The sequence below is a fragment of the Canis lupus genome, chromosome 10, assembly GCF_011100685.1.
Source record: "Canis lupus familiaris isolate Mischka breed German Shepherd chromosome 10, alternate assembly UU_Cfam_GSD_1.0, whole genome shotgun sequence".
NCBI classification, from domain to species: Eukaryota; Metazoa; Chordata; class Mammalia; order Carnivora; family Canidae; genus Canis; species Canis lupus.
In genome coordinates this window covers 64426101-64453340 of record NC_049231.1, presented here as the reverse complement: position 1 = coordinate 64453340, position 27240 = coordinate 64426101, and the positions used below count along the sequence as shown (strand labels likewise).

At 35.5% G+C, this 27240-nt stretch overlaps 1 protein-coding gene across 15 annotated transcripts in view; it reads left to right on the top strand.

Moving 5' to 3' along the window:
* Window positions 1-27240, top strand: part of WDPCP (WD repeat containing planar cell polarity effector) — a 424783-nt gene that overhangs the window by 156643 nt on the left and 240900 nt on the right. For all 15 annotated transcript variants that reach the window (XR_005366139.1, XM_038551410.1, XM_038551407.1 and 12 more), the window contains 3 exons: window positions 8816-9425; window positions 20373-20561; window positions 24013-24136. Coding sequence is in view for 14 of the 15 variants with exons in the window: in XM_038551410.1 (XP_038407338.1) it covers window positions 8816-9425; window positions 20373-20561; window positions 24013-24136 (923 nt within the window). In the remaining variant the exon portion in view is untranslated. The remainder of the gene's footprint in view (window positions 1-8815; window positions 9426-20372; window positions 20562-24012; window positions 24137-27240) is intronic.

The following is a 27240-nucleotide window of genomic DNA, read 5'->3' as shown; positions in this document are numbered from 1 at the left end:
CTGCTTTCTGTGCTTTCTTAATTTTAAAATATCTTCCAGAGGGGGCATCACTCATATTGACTGCTTATGCTTTTCCTTCTCTGTACTGTTCCTTTTTGAATGACTTTTGGATCAGTCCTACTTTTTTCAAGTTTAGCGTTTTTAAGAATAAAATGAAATAACCTCAGTGGTTTTTTTTTTTTTTTTAAAAACAAATTTCAACCTTAAAGCTGACTGATTTAAACTTGACCGAAACAATTCACTTTAGGAATGAAACTACCAGCTTGTTTATCCTTGAAATTGGGAAATTCCAAGACCTTTGGGACCCTTCTTTATCTTTTCTGCCTTTCTTAGCTTGAATTTTTAAACTCTTACAATTTCTTTCTTTAAAAAACAAAAAATGAAAAGCAAACAACAAAAAATAAAACTTTGAGCCTGGTCATCCATCTCTTGTCTGGTGTCACAATCTCTCTTAATTGGCCACTTGGAACAATTGGCCTTTAGCTAACATACGGCCTCTGTTTCCGTGCTTTTCTTTGTATCTTCCAATAGGAAGATTTCCTTTGAATTAAAGCAGAGATCTTTTTCTAGAGATTTCCAGACTTTAAGTAGGTCACCACACATTATAAAAGTCTTAATTTTTTCATCCCTTAATTATCTATACTGTTCTTACCCATCTCATTGTTTGCCTCTTCATTATGCCTGTATTAAAACTTTTTACCAAAAAAAAAAAAAAAAAAAAAAAAAAAAACAAAAAAAAAAAAAACTTTTTACCATGTTCTTTATCATAGCCATTCCCATTTAATTCTACTGATCACTTCCTAAAGCCTCTGGCATATATATTTGAAGAATCTTTAAAGAGTTATTAGATTTCAGAATTTACCTAATCTGGGGAATGCCTGAAGATAGGATTAAGACCAAGAACTCAAGGTTGCTAAGAGAGTAAATCTTAAAAGTACTTATCACAAGACAAAACTTTGTAACTATGTATTGGTGATGTTAATGAGGCTTACTGTAATTATCATTTCCCAGTATATACAAATATTGAATCATTATGATGGACACCTGAAAGTAATATAATGTTATATGTCAGACCTCCATAAAAAGAAAAAAAGACCGAGAACTCAATGAGAGAAAGGAATTCTTTTTTTTTTTTTTAAAGATTTTATTTATTTATTTATTCATAGAGACACACAGAGAGAGAGGCAGAGACACAGGCAGAGGGAGAAGTAGGCTCCACACAGGGAGCCTGATGCGGGACTCCATCCAGGGTCTCCAGGATCACACCCCGGGCTGCTACGCCACCGGGGCTGCCCAAGAAAGGAATTCTTGATCGTGAAGTTTGTAGAGGATAACACTGAACATTCCTTACAGAAGGTTATAGTAGACTTCAAATTAATCTTGCTAGCTTACATGAATATCACCAGCCAAGGTTCTCTGTTTTTGGATTCTTTTCTCTCCTTTGTGCTTTTTTCTTCAGGGCATTGTCACTTAACATTTCTCCCTTCATTACATAACATATTTTTAAATTCCTTTATCTTAGCATTATATCTTGGCCTGATTATCTCCTGACTAGTACTTTACATTAAGTTCATTCAGAGAGGAAAAACTAGCTGCATAAATATGAGAGATGTCTTAGTATATGTAAGTTTGGATTTTAAAAGTCTGTTTTCTCTTGGTATTTTGCAGTAACTGCATAATTGCATTTGGTGGTTTTCAGCTTCTTAATTCCAAATGATCTGCTAACAGAGCATCTTATACCCAAGAAATGTATTGACACATTTTCCTTCCATATAGCTCCTCAGTCAGTAGGGTGTATTTTAATGACTTCAATGCAGGTATAACACTTCATTTTTATAATCTTGGTCCATCACATTAGCATTTTTGTAGAAAACCTGAATGACTGAATTTTCTTGTCCTGCATCTTATTCCTTTATTTTAGCTGAGTCGAGTCCATCTTTATTGCTGATGATATGTTTCTCTCTACTTCTTTTTTTTTTTTTTTTAAGATTTTGCTTATTTATTCATGAGAGACACAGAGAGAGGCAGAGACATAGTCAGAGAGAGAAGCAGGCTTCTGGCAGGGAGCCCAGTATGGGACTCCATCCCCAGACCTGGGATCACACCCTGAGCTGAAAGCAAACGCTCAACTGCTGAGCCACCCAGGCATCCCTCTCTGTACTTCTTGTATGCAAAATGTTTCAGAATTCTGATTGGAATCTCAGTCCACTTTTACTATCAACTAAAAATATTAATATCACATTAGGTAACATGCAAGTATCATCTCAGTATTCCTGATTGACCTAAACTTTTGCAATAAGGTTTTGTGCCATGTCAGTCAAATTATGTATAAATATTTCTCTGTGCAGATATACTTAAGTCACTATATACTTCCACTTATTGTTTATAATAGTACATGATAAATTTATTTTGACAGTCTCTGTATATACAGATGTCTTATTTTCATGGGCTGAATTTTTAAAATTTTGATAATATTGGCTATTTAAAAAATTACATAATTAGGTATGATTTTAAATGAATTTAAAATCTGGGAATTAAGTATGAACATTGTATATCTTATTTAAAATATATTCAGTCAGTCTGTTTATTGAGTTACTACCATATGCCAAGCACAGTACTAAGTATCATAAATAAATCACTTTAATATTAACCTCAAAGTTACATCTTTCCTATATTTAAAATTATCTTCGGCATTTATAGTTTACAACTATGTATCAGTCATGAATTCTAAATAACCAAATTTGGGTTTTATTTAGGATCAGTGTCTCTCATTCTTTTCATCTGCTATTCTTGTGAAAAAATCCAGGACTTTCTCTTTAGGAACAACAAGGATAGCTACTATTTATTGTGGTCTCCTCTGTCCCCTGCATATTAGGTATGTTATTTTTAAATCATACTGCAATCCTGCAGCACAGGTAAATAAATCCTCATCTTACAGATGAGAAAACTACAGTTCCAAGAGGTTATCTTGCCCCAGACTCCAGAGCTCTCTATCACCAAAACAAGGAGTCCGTCTCTGTTATGTGCTGCTTCTTTGCTCCTTGGCTGTTGTACAGGGTCAAGTCCAACTGAGAATTAAATTCTGAACCTAAGTATGTCAAATACTTTCAAGCCTACAGGTATTTTAGATTTTAATGTTGTTATCTTATTATACTTTGAAAATCATATAAACTGGACCCTTTCTATTCATGACATAATGCTATTTTCAGAAGATTTCATTGAAACATTGCAGAAGAAACTTAAAACTTAAAAGTTTTCCTTTGTATCTTCTGCACAAACAAATTCAAAAACTGGCAATGATGTTTGTGTTTGTCTAATTTTTGTGGTGAGGAAATAGTTTAGTTTGTATTTCATTCATCTAGGGATGTTTTTACATTTACACTTACTAAGTATGCTGTCTGTTTTCAGTACAACCCAACCAATACAAGAATGAAGCATCTTTAAAAGAAGTCCGTTTATTAAGAACCTTGCCCTCCAAACTTCTTCAATCATGCGTAGGAGAGTTGCCCAGATCATCAGCACAAGCCTCTTTTTCACCCCCAGGTTAACAGACTCCATTGTCATTTGCATAATTTGTCTCTTCAGTTCCTGCACCTAATTCTCATTCCTTTGCTCTGTGGGGATTCCTAACGCACCATGGTTCTTCTCATTCTTGCCCTCTGGTCGCATTGAGGAAAAGGTGGACCTTCACGGAAATTTATTAACTCCCTCTGCTTGCAAAGCAGTGTCTTGCAAAGACCTTGGTTTTTAGAGTCAGACAGATCTGGATTTAAAACTACAGCTGTGTCACTTATTAACTTTGGGATCAAGGACAACTTAAACCATCTGTCTGACCCTCATTTTCCTTATCTCTGGAACATAGATTGTAATACCAAACTTTGGAGTATTACAAACATTAAGTAAAACAATGTATGAAAAGTGATTAGCATAGTACCCTATTTTCTTGCTTCTTATTTTTGGTGAGATTACTCTTTATTGAAACTTATGCACACTCAAGTGTTTTTTAATGTTTAAACTTTTATGGTATCTTTATGCCATGGAAGACATTTTCTTTTCTTAAATGAATTTGAGCTTTTTAGTGGGGAAGATAGCAGGTGATCCTTTGACCTTGATTAGCATTTTAGAGTTATCTGGAATTGACAGTGAAATTGTTTCTGGTACCAATTCTGTTGGTGGGGTAGGAGGGTTCCCCCCGCCTACCAACAAGCAGTTCTTGGATACCAGCAAGATATCCTAATTCTGATACTATCTACCTGGAGATAGTATCATAGGATCCCACAGGTAAAGTTCAGTCCTAGAAGACTGCACCCCACCCCCTACTTCAGATGCCAATCACAAGCCCAGATTGTTACCTGTGCTTCTGACCTACCAGCTACAGATTGGAGGTTCCCACAGCCTCCTCCTTGGATTTCAGATGCAAGTCACAAGTCCATGTTGTTACCTATACTTCTGACTGACTGGCTGTAAACCAGGGATTCCCAACCTGGAAGCTCTCCAAACCCTGCCCTTTTGGCTTCATTACATAAGCATGATTAATTTAATCATTAGCCATTGGTATTGACTGATCCTCCAGTCCCTCTTCCTTCTGGGAGATCTAGTGGGGGAACTGAAAGTTCTAACCCTCTAAACACAGGGTTGGCTCCCTTGACAACCAATGCCTATACTTAGGTACTTCACAAAAGTCACCTCATCAACATAACAAGACTCTCCTCCCCCCTTAGGAAATTCTAAGAGTTTTGGGACCTGTGAGCCAGGAACTGTGGAAAATAACTAAATATGTGTGAGAAATATATTTTGGTCATCTGAATAGTCATATATATCGATTTCTTCTAAATTGCAGTATCATACCTTTTTCTTAGTGACACCACAGAGCTTATTGGGTTGACATAAACTTGGAAATCAGGAACCCTGGGCCCCTTCTCCTTGGACCTTGAGCCTAACTTGAGCCATCTGACAAGGCTGGCTCTTCCTTTTAGAGTACTCTGTAGGAGTACAGACTCTATTCAAAGTCAGTTGGCCTCTCAGTTTTCTGCCCAGAGGCTTCCTTTACAAAACTTTAAGTCTTCTGGAAGTATGGTATTTCAACTAGTGTTATATTATGTGTGTGTGTTTAATTTGTAATTTTAAAAGTTTATTGCATACCCGCTACCAGCAGAGCTTTTGGCTAGCTGTTGCATAGGACGCACAAAAGAAGTATAAAATAGATGGGACAGGTTTTTTGTTTTGTTTTGTTTTTTGTTTTTTTTTAAGATTACAGTAAAAAGAAGGCCATTTGTCCAAACATTAGAAATAAATAAAAGGCTGAATGTCTCAAGCAAGTCATTGGCTAAGTTAGAGTGGGGAAGGTGGTAGAGAGGAGGTGAGATTAAAAAAAAGAAAGGATGCCATCCAGCTGGAAGGAATCCAGAAATTAGAACAGCATTTGGTCTAGTTCTTCAGGGGGGAGTATGGTTGGTAGGAAAAACTGAGTTTCTGGGTAGATTTTAGGCAATGCACATGAGTGAAGTTGTTAAAAGATAAACTGAGGCATATTTAAACTTTTAAGAGTTTATTTGAACAAAAATTTATTCCAGTTGGGCAGTGACTAACTAAGTGGTTAGGAACTCTGCCAATGGGAGCCAGTGGAAAAACTTATGTAGATAAAGTGCAGAAGCAAAGAGAGGAAGTTATTTGATTGGCTGTAGCTTAAAGCCTAGTTGACTGTTGGTGGTTGGTTATCCTTAGCATTTTGATTTTGTAACTTTGAGGCATTTACAGTCTTTGACTTGGGTTTTGCTTATGTAGGCCCTGGCATTAGAGCCACTTCAGTCTAAAGGTCTCCTTGTTAAATTAACTTAACATTTTTACAGAGCTGTAAAAATGCAGGGCAGATTTTAGTTTGAATGTAGAGTAATGAGACTGGAGAAGATAACACTAGAATTTGCAAGTCACATCATGTCCCTTCTTTGCTTATGGCTTCTCATCTCATTTAGGGAAAAAGCCAAAGTCCCTAAAACATCATCTGTTCCCTTCCCCTAATTCCCACTACTTTCTTCCTTCCTCCTCCTTCTCTAGCTGTTTCCCTTGATCAGGCCAAGAGCGCCACCTCTGGGTGTTCGTTTCCTCTGCCTAAAGTTCTCTTCTGCCAAACAGCTACATGGCTCACCCTTTACTTCTTTCAGGTCACCCTTATCTGAGAGACCTGTCCTGGATTTTCTGTATCATCCCCTCTCACTTCTGTCACTCCCCATTCCCCCTACTTTGTTTTTATTCTTCTCAGTATTCGGGAAGTACAAGGTTAGGATCACTGACATCCTATATATGGTTGCTTGTGAATTGTTGCTTGGTCTTAAGCCATTAGAATGCACATTCTCTGGGAGTGAGGACCTACTGCAGTATCCCCAGGACATAGGACTAGTACTTGGCATATTCAAATATTTATTAGACAAAAAAGAAAAACAAGAGCAGGAAAGAGAGGGAGAGGGAGGGAAGGAATTAGATATGGGTCCTATAGGATTTTGCATTCCAGGCAGGGGAATACAAATTTATTCATTAGAAGGGTTTGAACAGAGGAGTGAGAGTAGGGATGCCTGTGTGACTCAGCAATTGATCATCTGCCTTCAGCTTGGGGCATGATCCTGGGATCCGAAATCAAGTCCCATATTGGGCTCCTTGTGGGGAGTCTGCTTCTCCTTCTGCCTGTGTCTCTGCCTCTCTCTATGTGTGTCTCTCATGAATAAATAAATAAAATCTTTTTTTAAAAAAATGAAGGAGAGTGAAAACACGTACTTTAGGAAGATTAGTTAGATGACAATGTATAGGATGGATTTTTTAAAAAACTTCCATCAGTCCCCCCTTCCTATCTCCCATTTATTTATTTATTTATTATTTTTTTTAAAGACTTATTTATTTATTTATTCATTCAGAGAGAGCAAGAGAGAGGCAGAGGGAGAAGCAGGCCCCATGCTGGAAGCCCGATGTGGGACTTGATCCCAGGTCTCCAGGATCACACCCCAGGCTGCACGCAGCGCTAAACCGCTGAGCCACCAGGGCTGCCCGCCCCCCCTTTTTTTTTAGATTTATTTATTCATAGACGGGGGCGGGGGCCAAAAACACAGGCAGAGGGAGAAGCAGGCTCCATGCCGGGAGCCCAACATGGGACTTGATCCCGGGTCTCCGGGATCACACCCTGGACTGAGGCGGCGCTAAACTGCTGAGCCACTTGGGCTGCCCAATCCCCCCTTCCTATCTCAAAGCCAGCACTGTGTAACATAGCTATTTGTGCTTAAAAAATAAAATAAAATTTTAAATTTTGAAATAGTGAGACTCTCAAGAAACTGCTAAAATTGCTAAAAGCAAATTCCCTATACTTTCCCCCCAATCTGCCCTAGTGATAATATCTTACATTACTGTAGTTCATTGTCAAATCCAGAAAAATGACCTTGGTACAATACTATTAACTCTGCTATAGGCCTTAGTTGAATATCATCATTCTTTACATGCACTTTTGTGTGTGTGTGTGTGTGTGTGTGTATAGTTCTAGAATTTTCTTACATGTGTAGAAACATGCTTTTTAATGTTTCTACATCTGATTTTCAAGTTTTTGACAAAGTACTAGAAAATCTCCTCTTTAGTAATACTCTCCAGGTTCTTGGCCTCCTACATTAAAAATAAAGTGAATGGCCTGTTGTTTTCTTTCTTTATTCTGTCCCGGTGTTCTTTGTAGCCTTTTCTTTCTACAATAAAGATGATTTAAAAACTTCACTTCATCAGTATTGACAAATCATATTACTTAAACAGGTCTTAATTTTTTTGTTTTAAAACCAGTGCATTGGGCAGCCCGGGTGGTGCAGCGGTTTAGCGCCACCTTCGGCCCAGGGCCTGATTCTGGAGACCCGGATCGAGTCCCACGTCGGGCTCCCTGCGAGGAGCCTGCTTCTCCCTCTGCCTGGGTCTCTGCCTCTCTCTGTGTCTCTCATGAATAAATAAATAAAAACTTAAAAAAAATAAAACCAGTGCATTATATTTCTATATAACATTTCTTTCTGTTGGCCATTTGTCTACTTAACAACCTTCAGATCCTTTCTTTATAGAAAAATATTTCTATAAGACTCTTAACAGGGTTCTAGTTTTTTTCCTTTGCCTACCCTACCCTACTAATTAAAAGTATTCTGGTCAGTAATTTACCAACAATTTCAGAACTGGGAAGGACAGTGGGTGGGAAGGAGATTAGCTAAATTGTTTAAAGTCCTTTATTCATTCTTTTAAAAATTAAACTTCTGGGGATCTCTGGGTGGCTCAGCAGTTTAGCGCCACCTTCGGCCCAGGGCGTGATCCTGGAGTCCCAGGATCAAGTCCCATGTTGGGCTCCCTGCATGGAGCCTGCTTCTCCCTCTCCCTCTGTGTGTGTGTGTGTCTCTCTCTCTCCCTCTCTGTGTCTCTCATGAATAAATAAATAAAATCTTAAAAAAATTAAACTTCTGATATTTTTAGATATTCTGCTAGCCATATTATCTTAAAGGGCCACCTTATTAGCTTTTATATGTTGAACATATTTGTCTTTAAGTTATTTACAGATTTTCAAAAACAAAGTGTTAATGTTGAAATCTTACAATTTCTGCAGCTGTGTTATATATGTGCTATATACATTCATATATATTCTATGTGAGAGATATAACATAGACACATATATAGCATATACACGCTTATATGTGGCTGATGTTTAGGGTGATAATTGATGGTCTTCAGTAGGATGCTGGATTAATATGCAGGCCTGTGTGTGACCACTGAAGAAGAATCAAGGTCTTTGTGAACATACTTGATACATTTCTTATAGGTTCTGAGTTGTATCCGCACGGAATGGGATCCACTGGATGTTCGCTTTGGCACCAAACAGCCTTATCAAGTGTTGACAGTGGAGCGCTCCATCAGTGTAGACAAAGAGCCCATGGCTGACAGCTGCATCTATGAATATGTTCGGAACAAAATCCAGTGTATATCAGTAACCAGAATACCACTAAAATCAAAAGCTATTAGCTGCTGCAGGAATGTTACTGAAGACAAACTGATTCTGGGCTGTGAAGATTCTTCAGTAATTCTTTATGAAACTCACCGTAGAGTAACTCTCTTAGCCCATGCTGAACTTTTGCCTTCATTAATAAGCTGCCACCCAAGTGGTGCCATTCTACTAGTTGGCAGCAACCAAGGGGAGCTGCAAATTTTTGATATGGCTTTATCCCCTATTAACATCCAGCTCTTGGCTGAAGACCGCTCACCCAGGAAGACTCTGCAGTTCAATAAATTCTTTGACATTTCTAGCAGTCTTGTTCAAATGCAGTGGATAGCTCCTCCATTGGTTTCTGAGAAGCCAGAACGTGGGGACATTTATGATCTCCTCTTCCTCAGGTTTGACAGAGGACCTTTGGGTGCACTCTTGTTTAAGCTTGGTAAGTCAAGAAAGTTGGTGAGTTAAGTTAAAATGTTTATGATGGTGACATTATGATTAAGAGAATAAAACCATCCTAGAAATGGAAGTTTTCTGTGTCATCCTATAAATAGGCTTGCCTTTCAAAAATTTTATATAATTTTTTTTCAGGTAATATTTATGCCCAATGTGGGGCTCTGACTCACAACTCTGAGATCAAGAGTCACGTGCTCTCCTAACTGACCCAGCCAGGTGCCTTCATATAGTTTCTTTAAGAAAGCTTTGTGGATGATTTTCTAAATGTTAAGGAGCATTAGATAGTGAAGAGTTTGGAAATTGCACTAATTGCTCATTGTAATGCATGAAAAACTTAAACTTAACACTTTTGATACTTTCCAAAATAAATACATATATGAATATTTGGAAGTACTTAATATGCCATTAAAAAGTTCTTTGTTGTAGGAATGTAATACTTTTTCTATTAATTAGTTATTCTAGATGATAATTATCCATTGCTTCCCAGATTGCAATGTGTAAGACAAATGTTTTAAAAGAAGAGAAAGCAAATGTTTGGTTAGAATTTGGACAGAAGGTTATACAACTCTGTTTCCTTTTAGATAAAAATATTGAAAAAGTTTTTCAATATTATGAAAATCATGTATTAATGTAGCTCATTTCAACCAGGAAACTTTTTTTTTTAGATTTTTTTTTTTAAGTAATTTCTACATCCAGTGTGGAGCTTGAACTTACAACCTGAAGATGAAGGGTCGTATGCTCTACTGACTAAGCCAGCAGGTGCCCCTCAACCAGGAAACTTTAATACAAAATTGTATTAGTATGATTCATTGGTCTTTTGCAGTTTTACATTACCAGCTATGCATTATGCCCTATAATATTCTTTTTTTTCCCTATAATATTCTTTAGGTAGTTTTGTATAACTTAACATTCTTGAGAGAACCTCACTTAGGTTTTAAAAATAGATTTTAATTCATATTATTGCAACTTGAAAACAGAAAAGTAAATATATTTTTAAACCCATTACATGATTTGGCTCTGTGGTACAAAATTAAGTTTTGAAAGACATTGTAATGTTTGTTAAATAGCTGTCAGTTTACTTTTTTTTGGTAATATGTCTACCTCTGAAATTGAACCCATGAAATAAATCTAGTTGAAAATGACTTGATTAACCTGAAAGATATAGTAGATATAATGTGAGGACTATATTCTTTCCACATAATAAAACCGCAACTAAATCTGTTTATAATGGTCATGTTGCCCAAGAAAAAAAATGTTTGGAATCTCATTTATTGTAAGATAATCCAGTTCTACTTTGCCCGGCTACATGTTTAACAGTTGTATATCTCCATACACAACACTCATTAAAGTGGATGTTAGATGTTTTGCATGTCTGTTAAAACACACACACACACACACACACACACACACGCATACACACACACACACCCTCTAAATTACCCAGTTACCTGTCAAACAAAAGGCTGTCTGCCCACATATACCTAGCTTTTCTTCAGCCCTCCCTTGTGGGCCTACTCACAACAGCTTTGCAAAAAGCACAGCTTTCTCTTCCTATCTCTAGCACATTTGCCTTCTTACTAAAGTAAACAGGCTCTCAGTGTAGGGATTTAGAGGGCTTCCTGCTAATTGCCAGCTTGTAAACTTAATTGGACTGTCTCCCTGGGCACTGTTCCTAAATCAATTAGGCAATGAGTTGGCTGTCACCTCTTTTTCCCAAGAAGGTCTCTTGGAAGAGAATTATCCAATAGAAGTCAAGCATTCAAATGAAAAGGTGATAACTTCTGCAACTGACATTTATCATTTAAATTTTATTTTCAATATGACTCTTAAGTTTTATGGGATAGGGGAAATTGTACAGACTTACAGACTCTTTAAAAGATCTAAATATGGAGTTTCCCAGAATTTTAAAAATGTAAGATTAATATTTATTACAGATTATTTATTTTTTCTAGGAAGAGTAGATTCCTTGAAACAGTAGATTCCAACTAACAGATCTTTTTTTTTTTTTTTTTTTTTTTTTTTAAAGAAAACCCTGTTTAAAGAACAGATTTTTCTTAGGTTCTGCTACTAAATACATCCAAAAATTTTAATATACTTCTTGAATTAACACAGTGCTGATTCTGGGCATCCATGTGGAATTTTCATGTATAATTCAAGTTACTGCATATATAAACAGGTAGTTGCATGTGCAGTTTCTCCACTAGGGAGCATTTACGAGATTTTTTCATAAGCTTGTTATGCAAGCCTTTGGAAAATTTGACATGCAAGGTGTAGCTTACAATTTAAGAAGCTGACATAGATCATAGTTTAAAATAGAATGCTGTCATATGTAAACGTGGCAGTGGCTGGTGCCAATATGCTAAGATTTTTGGAGTTTGACTTTGAGAATAGGTCAGTGTAGTGTTGAAGGAAAACTTTGTTCCAAGGCTAGAACTTCCATTCTAAATCCTTATAATCATCACACAAATGTGTTGGGGATTAAAAGGCCATCACCAGTGTTAGAAGAATTTGAAGAGCATGTCTTCCTCAGGAGGGAGCTAGAAGTGTCATCCTCCCACATGGAAGCCAATAAGTACTGTTTTATGTAAAGCAAAATGTAATCAGATTTCTTTGCTTGGCAATCATTGTTCCATATTTCCACATATGTAGACTGAGATTAATTTTCAAAAGAGGAGTCCCTAATTATATTACAGAGATATTAAAGCTTTTGCATTGTCATCAATCAGTACCTTTTTCAACTTTCACTGCTCTCCTTAAACTCACATGGTCAGCTCCCTGCCCTCTCAGCTCCCTGCCCAATTAAAGAGTCATACCTTTTAATTGGCACTTCATTAAGTTTATCTGCTCTTCACCATCTCCCCACCCACCCACCTAACCAACCATTTATCTACATGAACATAAATCTTTCCTTCTCAATTCAGTGGAAAAGGAGCCCTTCCTCTTATCTAAGACAGTTCCACCACTAGTTCCAATCTGGATCCCATTACATTCCTATGGATACCTTTACTTTGTCATCCTCCCCACAGCCCCCATGAATTTTGCTTTGTAGATGAGGCCCAAGCCACACTATAAAACAAATAAACGAACATCTCTTCCTTAAAATTGTTTCTTCTCTGTTACTAATCAAATGTTCTCCTTCTTTTTGTAGTTACACTCACTGAAATAATAGTGAACACTAACTTTTTCTGCTACTTTACTTCCCATTAGTTCCTCACAGTATCAAGTTCTGGCCTGGTTCTTTATTGTTCTTCTGGAACTGCTTTTGGAAAGGTCATCAGAGACTTCCTACTTGATACATATATTTCTTTTATCTTACTTGATGACTTTTCAGCATTTAATAATAGTTGCTGACCACTTCTACCATCACAGATTTCTCATCATACCTGCCTTCTGTGACCTGAAATCCACCTTTTCATCACTTTTTCATGTCCTTCTTCTGTATACTCATGAATATGTTGAGGCTCCCTAAGTTTCCATTTTTAGCTCTCCTCCTGATTTATACAGATTAAAAGCTTTTTCTTATTTTCCTTCTCCCCAAACCTGTTTCTTCTCTTATATTCTCCATTTTGGTGGATGGCACAGTTATTCAGATGGAATCCCAAGTGAGAAATCATCCTAGAATCCTCCCTCACCCCTAATGCCATATAATTAGTGACCAAGTCCTTTCAATTCTGCCTTCTAAATACTGTCAGAAACCTCTCTAGTCAGCCTTGCTGTCATTACCTTAATTTGGCCCTACCCTGTTTTTTTTTAATTTTATTTATTTTTAAAGATTTTATTTATTTATTCATGAGAGACACAGAGAGAAAGAGAGGCAGAGACACAGGCAGAGGGAGAAGCAGGCTCCATGCCAGGAGACTCGATCCTAGGACTCCAGGATCACACCCCGGGCCAAAGGCAGGCGCCGAACCACTGAGCCACCCAGGGATCCCCCGTACCCTGCTTTCAAGCAGTGATCAAATAGTAGCTTTCTTTCTGTAATCTTCTACCTTCCAATCTTCTCATCCCACCCCACAGTTAATCCCCTGAACTGCCACCACAGTGATCTAACTGCAGATTTGGCCATGGATTTTTCAGCCTGAAATTCTTCAGTGATTGATAAACACTTGTCTGCCTCTCAGGGCACATCCCCCTAGCTGTTTTTGCAAGAGTGTAGCTCCCCATCCAAGGCATGTGCTCTACACTTCCTCCTTCCATGGTTTAGATAGTTTTCCATCCACCTGGAGTGCCCCCGTAGTGCTCTCACTAGAGACCGCAAAGTTGGGAAAAGATTAAATGTTCAAGTGATTATATCAAGCAAGAAATAATTAAAGCTAACCTCTTTCCTCTCCTAGGATTTTGAAAATCAAAGGCAGTATGTACATGTGCATGTGTGTTTGTCATTCTGTCTAACAAAACAAGTAGTATGATGTTTCTCTTAGTGTTTTTTTAAGAAGTATGTTTTCTTCAAAAGAGTTATTTTCAGTGGGCTATTGAAATATTATACTTTACCCAAGTAGTAATTGGGGGTAATTTATTGCTGTAAAAAATGTCAGATAATTTATTAGATGCCTACTCATCTTAAAGTTGGATCTCCTATCATTTGAAATGGACTGTTACTCCAGATAGCACTCTGCTTTCTTTAAACTAGAATGATGATGGATTTTTAAGTCACATTTATTGGGGTATAATTTACATAAAATAAAATGTACCCATTCCAAATGTACAGTTTAATGAGTTTTGGCAAATGTATATATCCTCATGATTACTACCACAATCAAGAAGATATAGATTTCAATCACCAAAAACTTCTCTCAAACCCTTTTGCAGCCATTCCTCATCTTCCTCAAAGCTGAAGAGCACAGACCTGCTTTCTGTCATTACTGATTAGATTTGCTTTTTCTGAATTTCATAGAAAAGGACTCATAAAATAGGTATTTTTCTAATGCCTTACTTTTTTAACTCAGCATCTGTGAGAATATTCCATATTGATATGTTTTATCTATAAATTTTCCTTTATGTTACTGAGTAGTATTCCGCTGTTTAGATAAACCACAATTTGTATATTGTTCCACATGTTTATGGACATGAGTTGTTTCCAGATTTAAGCTAATATCAATAAAAATGCCATGTACTTTCATGTACACATCTTTATATCGAAGTATATTTTAATTTCTCTTGGGAAAAACCTAGGAGTAGAATGACTGGGCCATAGGCTACATGTATGTTTAACTGAAAAAGAAACACTATATTTTGGAGTTCTAGTTGCTCCACATCCTAACACTTAGCATTAATGGTCTTTTTAATTTGGGGGATTCTAATGGATTTGTAATGGTGTTAATTTTCATTTCCCTGATGACTGTTGGAATTGAGCATCTTTTTATGTGTTTATTTGCCATATATCTTCTCTGATGTCTTCAAATCTTTTGCCCAAATTTAGTTGGACTGTTTATTTTTGAGATGTAAAAGTTTTTATATATTCTGAATATAAGTTCTTTGTAAGATACTAGTATTATGAATATTTTCTTCCAGCTTGTAATTATCTTTTCATTTACTTAACTGTGTTTCGAGTAGCAGGAGTTTTTAATTTTAATGAAATTCAATTCTTAAATTCTTTATGACTTGTATTTTTCATGTACTGTCTATGAAGTAATTTTCTAACCGTGTTTTCTTCTAGGAGTTTTGTGATTTTAGCTCTTAGAATTAGGTTCATGGTCTGTTTCAAGTTAATTAATGCATATAGCGTGAAGCATGGATTGAAATTAAGTTTTAAATATGAATACTACACTGTCTTAATTACTGTAGTTTTACGGTAAATGTTGAAATCAAATACTACTGTTCTCCAGCTTTGTTCTATTTCAAAATTGTTTTGGCTACTCTAAATCTTTTAAATTTCTATGTCAATTTTATTTTATTTTATTATTTTTTAAACGGCCTTTTTTTTTAAAGATTTTATTTATTTATTCATAGACACAGAGAGAGAGAGAGGCAGAGACACAGGCAGAGGGAGAAGCAGGCTCCACGCCGGGAGCCTGACGTGGGACTCGATCCCAGGTCCCCAGGATCACACCCCAGGCTGCAGGTGGCGCCAAACCATTGTGCCACCGGGGCTGCCCTCTATGTCACTTTTAAACTGAACTTGTCAGTTTCATAAAAACACTTGAGATTTTGATTTGGAGCATGTTGAATCTGTAGTTGAATTTGGAGTGGAATGACAATTTAACAATATTGAATCTCTCAGTCTATGAACACAGTATCCCTCTGTATTTATTCAGATCTCATAAGATTTCTCTCAGCAGTGTTTTTTTAGTTTTAAGTGTAAAGATCTTACATATATTTTGTTCAGGTTTTTGGGTGCTACTGTAAATAGTACTTCTAATTACAATTTTAATTGTTCATTGAGATTATACGGAAATAAAATTTGAAAATATTGACCATGTATCCTGCAACCCTTTTTTAAAAAACTTTATTTATTTATTCATTCATGAGAGATAGAGAGAGAGAGAGAGAGAGGCAGAGAGGCAGAGACACAGGCAGAGGGAGAAGCAGGCTCCATGCAGGGAGCCTGATGTGGGACTTGATCCCAGGTCTCCAGGATCACACCCTGGATTGAAGGCGGCGCTAAACCGCTGAGCCACCTGGGCTGCCCTCCTGCAACCCTTTTAAACTCATTTCTTAGTTGTAATAATGTTTTTTTTGTTTTGTTTGGTTTTGTTTTCTGTAATAATGTTTTTGTAGATTCTTTAGAGCTTCCTGGGATGACCTATGACAATGGCAATTAAAAACAGTTTTACAATCTTATTTATTAACCTGTATGCCGTTTATTTTGGTTTCTTCCCTTATTATACTAGCTAGGATCTCCAGTATAGTATTAAATAGAAGTGGCAAGAGAGGACATCCTTGCTTTGTTTTTGATCTTAGAAAGCATTTAGTTTTTTCACTATAAATATTATGTTATTAGGTTGAGAAAATCTATTCCATTCCTAGTTGGCTGAGACACATTATCTTGCGTGTATATTGAATTTTTTTCAGGGGCTTTTTTTTTGCATCATTAGAAATGATTATATGCTTTTTCTGGTCATATGGTGAATTGTACTGATTAGTTTCCAGATGTTTCAGTGGCCTTGCATTTGTTGGATAAATCTCTCATTTATGATATATGATCTGTTTAATATATTGCTGGACTTGCTAATATTTTGTTAAGGATTTTTCTGTTTATGGGAAATATTGGTATGTAGTTTTCTTTTTCTTTTCCTGTAATGTCTCTGTCATTTTTGATATTAGTGTAATGCTAATATCATGAAATGAGTTGACAAGTACTCCCTCTTTTATATTTTTGAGTTGTGTTGAGTTGATATTATTTCTTCTTTTGATGTTTGAGAGAATTCACCAATGAAGGCATCTGGACATGCAGGTTTTGTATGTGTGGGGCACATGCCTGCATGTGTATGTGTATAAAGTTCCTTTAACTATGAATTCAAATTTAAATAACAGAGTCATTCAAATTATTTATTCCTTATTGAAAGAGCTTAGAGAGCTTGAGTCTTACAAGGAATCCATTTCATTTAAATTATATTTGTGTAAAGTTATTCATATTAAACAATATTTTTTAATGTCTGTAGTTCTATAGTCTTTATTTTTGATTGGGTAAGTTGTGTCAACTCTATTTTTTTAATCAATTTAGGCAGAGGTTGGTCAATTTTACTGATCATTTCAAAGAGCCAGCTGTTGATTTCATTGGCTCTTCTTTATTTTCTATTTCTTATTTGTATCATTTCCACTCTTCAGTTTACTTTAGGTATAATTTGCTCTTCTTTCCGTAGGTTCTTAACATGAGAGCTTGTATTGTTGATTTTAGATCTTTCTTCTTTTCTAATTAAAACATTTAAAGCTAGAAATTTCCCTCTAAGTACTGCTATAGCTGTACCTCACAAATTTTGATGTTACATTTTTATTTTTATTCTGAAATTTCGAGATTTTTTTAATTTACTTTGTGATTTCTTCTTTATTTTTATTTATTCTTTTTTAGTAATCTCTACCTCCAACGTGTGGGGCTGGAACTCATGACCCTGAGGTCAAGAGTTGTATGCTCTACTGACTAAGCCAACCAGGCACCCCTGTGATTTCTTCTTTAAATCATAGTTTGTTAGTTTAGGATTTTATTGATCTGAGAGAGAAAGACAGAGAGAGCACCAGTAGGGGGAAGGGCATTGGGAGGGGAAGGGACAAGCAGACTACCTGCTGAGCAGGGAGACTTGTGTGGGGCTTGATCCCAGGACCCTGAGACCATGACCTGAGCTGAAGTCGGACACTTAACAAACTGAGCCACACAGGTGCCCCTAAATCAGTTTATTTAAATAAATGTTGACTAGTTTCTAAATGTTTGGAGATTTTTCAAACATCTTTCTGTATTGATATCTAATTCTGTTGTGGTCAGAGGACCTACTCTGTATGATTTCAAAACAGTTAAATCAATCTATCTATCTATCTATCTATCTATCTATCTATCTATCTATTTATTTTGTTTGCTTATTTATTTATTTATTCATTCATTCATTCATTCATAAAAGACAAAGAGAAAAAGAGAGGCAGAGACACAGGCAGAGGGAGAAGCAGGCTCCATGCAGGGAGCCCAATGTGGGACTCGATCCCAGGACTCCAGGATCACTCCCTGGGCTGAAGGCAGGCGCTAAACTGCTGAGCCACCCTGGGATTCCCCAAAACAGTTAAATTTATTGAGGGTTGTTTTATCACCCTGAATATGCCACATCTTGGTTGATATTCTGTGTACATGTAAAAAGAATGTGTATTTTGCTGTTATTGGGTTAAGTATTTTATATATGTCAGATCAAATTCATTATTAGTGTTTTTCAAGGTTTTTCTATCTTTACTGATTTTGTTTATGTGTTCTCTCAATTAGTGAGAGAGAAATGCTAAAATCTCCATTTATAATTATGGCTTTTGACTTTTTCTCCTTTCAGTTCTATCACTTTTTGCTTTATTATTTTCTGTTATTAGGTACATTTAGGATATTATGGTTTTTCATGATTTTTCAATTCTTTATTATAAAGGTATAGAATTTTAGTTTAATTCATTTTTATTTTAGCAGTTTTTAAAGTTTTGCTGTTGACTCCTGGCTTGCATGATTTCAGAAGCAAAGTTTGCAATTTTTCATATCTTTATATGTGTGTTTTTTTCTTTGGCTACTTTTTAAGATTTTTCTCTTTATCAACCTTTTGAACAGTTTGATTATGATTTTTTTTTGTTTGTTTTTTTCTTGACAGATCAGTTCCTTTGCTTGCTATAATTATTGTTTAGGGTATAAATGGAGTCAACAGATTTCAGATATTTTTGGTTTCCTATCAAGTTCCTACATATTAATATCTACTGCCAAGGAACCACCCTGATTTATGAGAGCTTTCAGTGCCTAACTGCAGGCTCATGAAAGCTTTTGGATAGTACCATTCATTGATTTTACCAACACAAAAAGAATAGTGAGGTTTTATTGCTTAGTATAATCAGGGCAATTCCCCAGATTCCCTATCAAGTTGAATCCTGTCAGATACAGCACAAATTCTCATTTTAATGTGACTTGAAGTTAAAATTAAGAATTTAGGCATCTTTCTTATGAACTCTAATATACTTTTTAAATCCTAAAACCTATAACTATTCCAGTTAAATGATGATGATAGTAATAAAAAGAATTGCAGTAATATTTTATATATTTTACAGCTTACAAATAATTTTACATACATTTTCTCATTTAGCTTTATGATTATTTATAGAAGTTTTTATAGACTTACTCTAATTATCAAACACTGGCTGAAGTAAAAGGTTTTATAGCCAGCCATTTTTGAAAGATTACAAAAATAAAAATCAAACCCTGCTTAAAAGCCCTAATATTTACTGTTGTTTAATTACACAGAAATTATTAGTTTCAAATGATCAAGCATATATAAAAAATGATAAAATAATTAGAATGACCCATCTGTTTTGTGTGTGTGTGTGTGTGTGTGTGTGTGTGTGTGTGGTCTTACTCCTCTAAGATTAGAAGTGGAGGGACACCTGAGTGGTTCAGTGGTGAGCCTCTACCTTCAGCTTAGGGCATGATCCCGGGGGCCTGGGAGCTGGGGTCCTGGGCCTGGGAGCCTGCTTCTCCCTCTGCCTGTGTTTCTGCCTCTCTCTTTGTGTCTCTCATGAATAAATAAATCAAATCTAAAAAAAAGAAAAACCAGATTAGAAGTAGATTTTCTTTCATTTTAGAAGGTTAAACATATGTTTATATTGTATCAAGAATATTTCAAGTAAATATTAGTTGTGAAGGGCATCATTAACAGTATTAATCATTTCTTACTTCAATAGAAAAGAATAGTTTTTAAATGCCAGTTTAAGGTAAATTGGTATGTGGTACCTATGAAAAAACTATCAATTGAGAGTACTCATTAATAAAAATAGACTTAAAAGTATTTATATAATCATATTTGTCATGGATATTTGTACTTACCTGTACCCACACCAAAGTATATGGGGCTGACAACTAGAAACAACTTAGAACTAATGAAGCTGGTCAATAAGAACTGTGTTCACATCAAAAACCTGTCTGTAAATGTATACAACAGAGGCCTAAACAACTGATAGGAAAAATAGAGTTAGCTCTTGTGGTTTACCTAAAAATTCTTCTTATGTTTATTCATTTTTAGTGTAAGCAGTTTGATTATGTGGAGTATCAATTAATGCTCAATGATAGGCATAAGATAGATGGAGTTGGTAGCTGGAATTCAAAATGAAGATTTAACCACAGAATCACTATTCATAGCCTCCTGAATCCCACATTTCTAGCACTTACTGTAAGAAATGATTACTGTGTTTTTCCTTTATGGAAATGTTAACTCTGTTTTTATTAGTCTACTTTTTATTTTTAAAAGAATCACTTGGTTTTACTTTTTTGTGACAGGTATTTTCACGCAAGGACAGCTGGGCCTGACAGACATCATATTCCAGTATATTCACTGTGATGAGATCTACGAGGCAATAAACATCCTGAGCAGTATGAACTGGGACACTCTGGGCCATGAGTGCTTTATCAGCATGAGTGCCATTGTAAACCATCTTCTTAGACAAAAACTCACTCCAGAGAGAGAAGGTCAGACATGAAATACACTTTGTAAATTGATTTTGTATATACATGAAGTACATTTTATTGAGTCAGTTATCTTTTGAGGATTTTTTGAGTTACGTTATTGGAGATTGAAAGATAAAAATGTTAATGCCCTATTAAAACTGATAAGATCAGATGTCAAGTATCTATATGGAAAAAAATTATATGCTGGTTTACTATATAATGTCAACATAAACAGTAACTTTTTTTTATATACCTATGTTGGAACTCACAATGCAGTCATTGTACATTTCGGTTTAAGTTCATGTGTGGAATATGCTCAAATTTCAAACTTTAATCAAGAATTTTATATACTCTCGGGGCACCTGGGTGGCTCAGTTGGTTAACTATCTGGTTTGATTTCAGCCTAGGTCATGATCTCAGGGTCATGAGATGGAGTCTGGGGTTGGGCTTCATTCAGTGCGGAGTCTCCTTGTCCCTCTCCTTCCCCCTCTACTCCCTTCCCTTCTCATACATGCACTGCCTCTCTCAAATAAATGAATAAATCTTAAAAAAATTTTTTTATGTATTCTCTAGGATCTGGTACACAAAGAACCAAACAAAAGTCCTTATTCTTCCTTCACTTTAGACATCGATATTTTTCTCTCCCACCCCAAGTCTTTTGTCCAGAGAATAGTCCTTACCACTGATTTTGTGTGTGTGTGTGTGTGTGTGTGTGTGTGTGTGTGAGAGAGAGAGAGAGAGAGAGAGAGAGAGAAAGAGAAAGAGAATTGTAGTCCAGGCTGCTGCTCCGTTTTCATTCTAACTGATAGTTCTGATATCCTTCTGCCTGCTTAGATTTCTCTACATTCCCTCAGTAAGTAATTGTACCCATAGGATCTAAGATAAGATACTGTTTTGTCTTTTTTTTTTTTTTTTTAAAGTAAGCTGTATGCCCAGTGTGGGACTTGAACTCATGACCCTGTGATCAAGAGTTGCACGTTCTACCAACTGGAGCCAGCCAGGCACCCCTTAAATAGAATACTGCTTTAAAAAAGGGGGTAAAATAATGTGCCACATACAATGATGAAATTCATTTTTATATTTGTCAATTATCCAGCATATGTTATTTTTATTTTTAGTTATTTACTTAATGTAAAATGTACCTACATGCTCTTGCACTTGTTTCTTTCTTTAAAATCTTTGCAAGATGCATTGACATTAATGATGAGAAGTCCTAGCCCATGAGAAACTGTTCCTACATAATTTACAAGATAGAGAAAACAGGAAATATGTCAAAAGGCTGGAGAGGTTTTCCCCTACTATTTTCTTTGAATGTTTATAGATTTTCTAACTCCATTTTATTACATTTCCAAAGTAAACACAGTGTTTAAATGAAATTCTATACATAACCTTCATTGTAGTAATTTTAGTGGGCATGTTCCTTCAGGAAGTTCACATTATGGGACTTGTCCCAACTCACAGGAGGCCCACAACAAGTATTTATTTAATGTTAATTGAATGTGCTTTTTGGAGGTAGTCCAACCCATCTATGGAAGGTCCAGTATTTCTACAGTGAGAAAATGCCTAGCACAGACAGTGCTGGGCCTACTGTAGGTATTCAATGCATATTAGTTAAAAAGAAGAGTATAACTTCAATATGTTAGGGTACTAGATATTACTGCAATATGTCTGCCTACGGAGTTATCTCAAGTACTTATTTCTTATATTGGTACACTCTCAAGATAAGGTACATTAGTAGGAAAAAAAAAAGCAGAATCCATAAAGAAAGTCTGTTATGGTATATGCAATCTAAACCAGAGATCTTAAATTTATAGTTGGAGAATTATAGAGAAGATAAAATATTGACAGTTGCTCAGGACACTGAGAAATTGCTGGCACCTTGGTGATTTTGTGTTGTAAGAAAGAGTACTAGGGAATTCACAAATGGGCATTATCAGATTCTTGCTTTAATAAAGGATATTTTCAAGGAACCATTTTGGTAAGATAGGGAAATAAAAAAAGCTTGTATGATACTAGGCTATTAAAATAAAACACTTTCATGATGCCGGGTTATCAGAATATGTATATTTTAAGTAGGTATATGTGTTTTTCCCCAAGCAACTGCAAAATACATTTCTAAGACACTCAGAATTCTTCTCTATTGAGATTTATGCTCTCCGAATCTAACATTTGACGTGGTAATTTGTTTTCCTTTTTATTAGTGGAACCCAGTGAGCTCTTTTATTTGTAGCTGTGTTGTGGTTATCTTTGAGATCTTCATTTCTGCCTTAAACATCAAGCTGGGCTATCTAATGAATCTATAACTGTGCTGGGAGTTATGAGTATTCCATGTAGGCTTGAACATTTCAGAAGTACATGCTGTCAGGAAAACAAGCAATGGCAAGAGGATCTGGCTTGTTTTCACAATAGCATTGCCGTATTCAATTTTAATCTAAATTGACTGCTGCTTTGAAAGAAAATACCCCTAAAGTTCATCTTACTTTACTGTCTAGAGTTGAGATTAAAAAAAAGAAATTACTAACAGCTTAGCCAACTCCATAGCAATTACTCTGATGAGGTATTTAATACTTTCAAACCAAATATGCCTAAAACTAAAGAGTTTTGCTAAATAAGGAATTGTTTATTCAATCCAGTGTTAGTAATATAAAAATCAATGGAGTCTCACTGTGAACTGTGGTGTTGTCATACAACTGTCACCATTACTGTAATTATATAACTTCCAGGTATTTCTGGGAGAAAACACAACTCCAAAGGCATGGCGTGGTAAAATTATGAAGTAGGCAAAATGCGCCTTTTTCTCCCAGTCTCTAGTCCTCTGGTTTATCAAAACTTGCTCTCCAATCCTTTTTTCCTAGGAAGGTGTCAGTTGACCAAGAGTGGATTAGCATGTCATCCCTCCCAGGGGTATTAGCTTTCATACTTGGACAAAACCAACAATCTTGTTTTTTAGGACAATATTTAGGGAAGGTATGGGGACTTTCACTGTTTCTTTGAAATTGTCTTAGAAAGATATTATTACTCCAATAGGGCTATTTTTGTTTGCATTACTTTAAAAACACTTCTAATACTTAACTTCAATCCCCAATGCAAAAAGGGTAGTTTTCTCCTTTCAATTAAAGAGAGTAAATGTTGAGCACAGTGACTTGATTTTACTGGAAATACTAGTTCAAACTGTGTTACTTTGATGAGTCACTGTTTTAATTACCCATTTGTGGTGAGAGGTTGGTTCATTATGGATTTCTTCAGTTTTGACAGCTTTTTGTTGCTCAGAGTCATTGTCAGCTTTGCCTCAAGTGAAAGTTTATACACAGGTTTGTTTTTGTACCAGCTGTCATATTTTAATTTCATCTTTCCTGCAACAAGCTCACATTTCATCCAAGTTTGCAAAACCTGACTGACTGCAAACATGAGTATTCTGTTGTAATTGAAGGAGTTTCACTTGTTTTAGTGCTGCTATGTTTGAATTCCACAGCACAGCTTGAGGCAAGCCTTGGAACCTTTTATGCTCCAACAAGACCACTCCTGGATACAACCATATTGGAATATAGAGACGAAATCAGCAAATATGCAAGAAGATTCTTCCATCACTTGCTCAGGTGAACAACATCTTGGAATTGATGAGCGTCAGACTACCTATTTAATGAGCATTTTCTTTAATCAGAATATTCCATAATATGGCTGTTTTCTAATAGTCCATTTCCTAGGAAAAAAACGAATCTTCTCTTGATAGTCTTGTTTTCCTTTTAAAGGATACATTTGAATATTGTTTAGGGCTTTTACATCATCAGTACATTTGAATATAACTTCCGCTTTAATATGAAAGCAAACAATACTAACTATGTAAAGTCAATTTCTTTTGGGCAAAGTCCGTTTTAAAATATTAACTTAGTTGTGCTCTTAGCACTAGAGAAACGTTTTAGTTTTAAATGAAACTAAAAATATGAATATGCTATCAAGCTCTGAGACAGTCATTGGTTTGCTTTTCTTTCAGAATTAGCATTGAAAGATTTGTCCATTGTCTTCTCATATAATGTGGCAAGTTCTTAGTCTCACTGTGCCTCATTTTCTCTGCTTTTTAAATAGGTATCATATATCTCTTTAATCTTAGGGATTATATGAAAAATTATATAATAATATCAAGAAATCACTGAGAAAAAACACTATAGAAGTTGAAGGATAAGTACATGAGCATATTCAATTATATATATAAAGTTCAAAAAACGGATGGATGTATGGATGGAAGGAAGGCTGGAAGGTGAATGGATGGATATAGATAGATGATAGCTAGATAGTTTAGGGGTACATATACATGTGTCAATGCTATAAATAAAAGCAAGGAAGCGATTAGCACAAAATTTAGGGTAGTATAGGGTGGGTTAAAAGAAATAAGATAGGAATAGGCACATGGGAGCTTCCAAGATATTAGTAATGTTCCATTTTTTAATATGAGAGGGATATATATCAGGGTCCATTATAATATCATTCTTTTAATTGAATATATATTGTATACTTTTATATACGATGTACTTTATAACAGGAAGCAATAGAATTATCAACTTCATGTAACAAAAGGAAGTATCGCATCGAGTTGCATATAGAGTTTTAATTTTACTTATCTGTTATAGTTCTTTTTAACTCTTTTAAGGAATTTCATGTGTAATCTCTCCTTTTTTCTTAAAAACCCTGTAAGAGGGTATTATCATTTGACAAATAAGGTATTTGTTAAGTGGCACTTTGATCTCTACCCAACAGTGAAGACTTTGGAAAATAATTTTTTTAGAAGCTGAGAAATGTTAATATATTACATGAATTATAATCTATGATTGAATCTGGCCTTTTTATCTGAATGACTTTAGCATATCCCAAGAGACTCTTCATTCTGAATAAGGCAGTTTTTTATATATGAACATATGCCAAAAATATTGGGGCTGATGTCACATCTATTTGGACTTAGGGCTTTGTTCTTTGCTCTGCCTATATTTTGTTTTCCTTGTTTCTGGGGAAAACTAATGAATTCACCTCCTGCCTGAAGAGCCCAAAAAGATTAATGTGAATGAAACATGTTTTGGAGGCATATTCTTGGTGGCCTCACTATGTTTGGCTTCTTTGACTTTATGCATTGATTTAGTTGAGCATAAGTCTTACATTTTATAATGTTGCTGGTCCTAGGATGCTCATATCCTGCTTATATTCATACAGTGTACTAATGTGCAATGTTTTGTTCATTGGGTTTTCTTCAAATGCAGTATTCTAATTATGTTTTGGAATGTATTCTGATGAGGTGACTATTGTTATCATTATTATTAGACGCTAGCATTTCTGTGTGGTTATACCTGTATTTGAATATTTTTCCTTGGGATATACTAGGTTTTTCACGTTTTCTTTTTTGCAGGCTTTGCAATTATTTCAGTGATAATGAGTGTTTTTATTAGTTCTTTTGACAGGCTATGTATGTCATGAAAAAAGCAGAGTAAGTTTAGAAGAAATTAAATGAGATACCTTAAATTGGAATTATTCTTTTGTTTAATCTGTTGCCAAGAAGTTTTCCTGCTTAGGGGAGAGGAACAGGCCAAATACTTTTTTGTATTTGCAAAGTGCTAGAATTGAATTACAACCTGTACCTTGTCTAGCCAGTATATTAATACTCTAAAAAAGTTATTAGATAATGGAATATGTCCTAAACAGTAAAGACCATCATAAAGAATTTCAAATTAAAGATGAAAACCAGGAGCACCATGCAGAGTAGGGTTGTACCTCCAGTTATTAATTGGTAAAACTGAGGACCAAGATTGCTTGAGTCCAGATTGGGCTCTATTGATAAGGAATAAAATATTACCGTGATTTTAATTTCATAGAGCATATAAAGTGTGAAGTCATAGTATGAATTTGTGACAATTGACAATTATCTGTGTGGGTTATTAAAATACTTTTGCATACAATTTTGTTTTTATCTTGACATTAGAGGAAGACCATGGATCTTTTTATCTTTAGCAAGTTAAAAAAATTATCTTGACAGTCTTCTTCCAAATCCAAATGAATCTAAACTTTATTTTTAATTAATTAATTAATTAATTAATTAATTTTTTATTCATGAGAGACAGAGAGAGAGGCAGAGACACAGGCAGAGGGAGAAGCAGGCTCCATGCAGGGAGCCTGACCTGGGACTCAATCCCGGGTTGCCAGGATTATGCCCGGGCTGAAGGTGGCGCTAAACCACTGAGCCACCGGGGCTGCCCGAATCTAAACTTTAAAACGAATTTCTCATGTCCTTTTTTGACACTTCTTTTTTGTGTTCAAAGTGGTAAATTTTCATAAAGAAATGTTTCCTGTAAATTTAAATCATTGCTCCTAACATTGAGGATAGAAAACGGGATTACTATATTGATATGATAGCTAAATAAAATGTTTACTATGATAAAATTTTAAGTAGATAATACAGTTTAATTCATATAATCATTAAGCTGGAAAAAACTTATCTATTTAAGATGTAGAGAAAAAAATTCAGTGTTCTTTCCTTTACTCTCATATTCACACTTCTGACACCATATAGGCAGGAGCTTTTTTTCTCCCCATATCGACCAGTTCTCTGACACCTACTAGGTGTCCTATAATTCAGTTCAATTCTGACACTAAGAGAGTTAGCATAGACCCCACTTGTAAAGGGATCAGTCCCACAGAAGTGTCCCTACTTCAGCTGCCA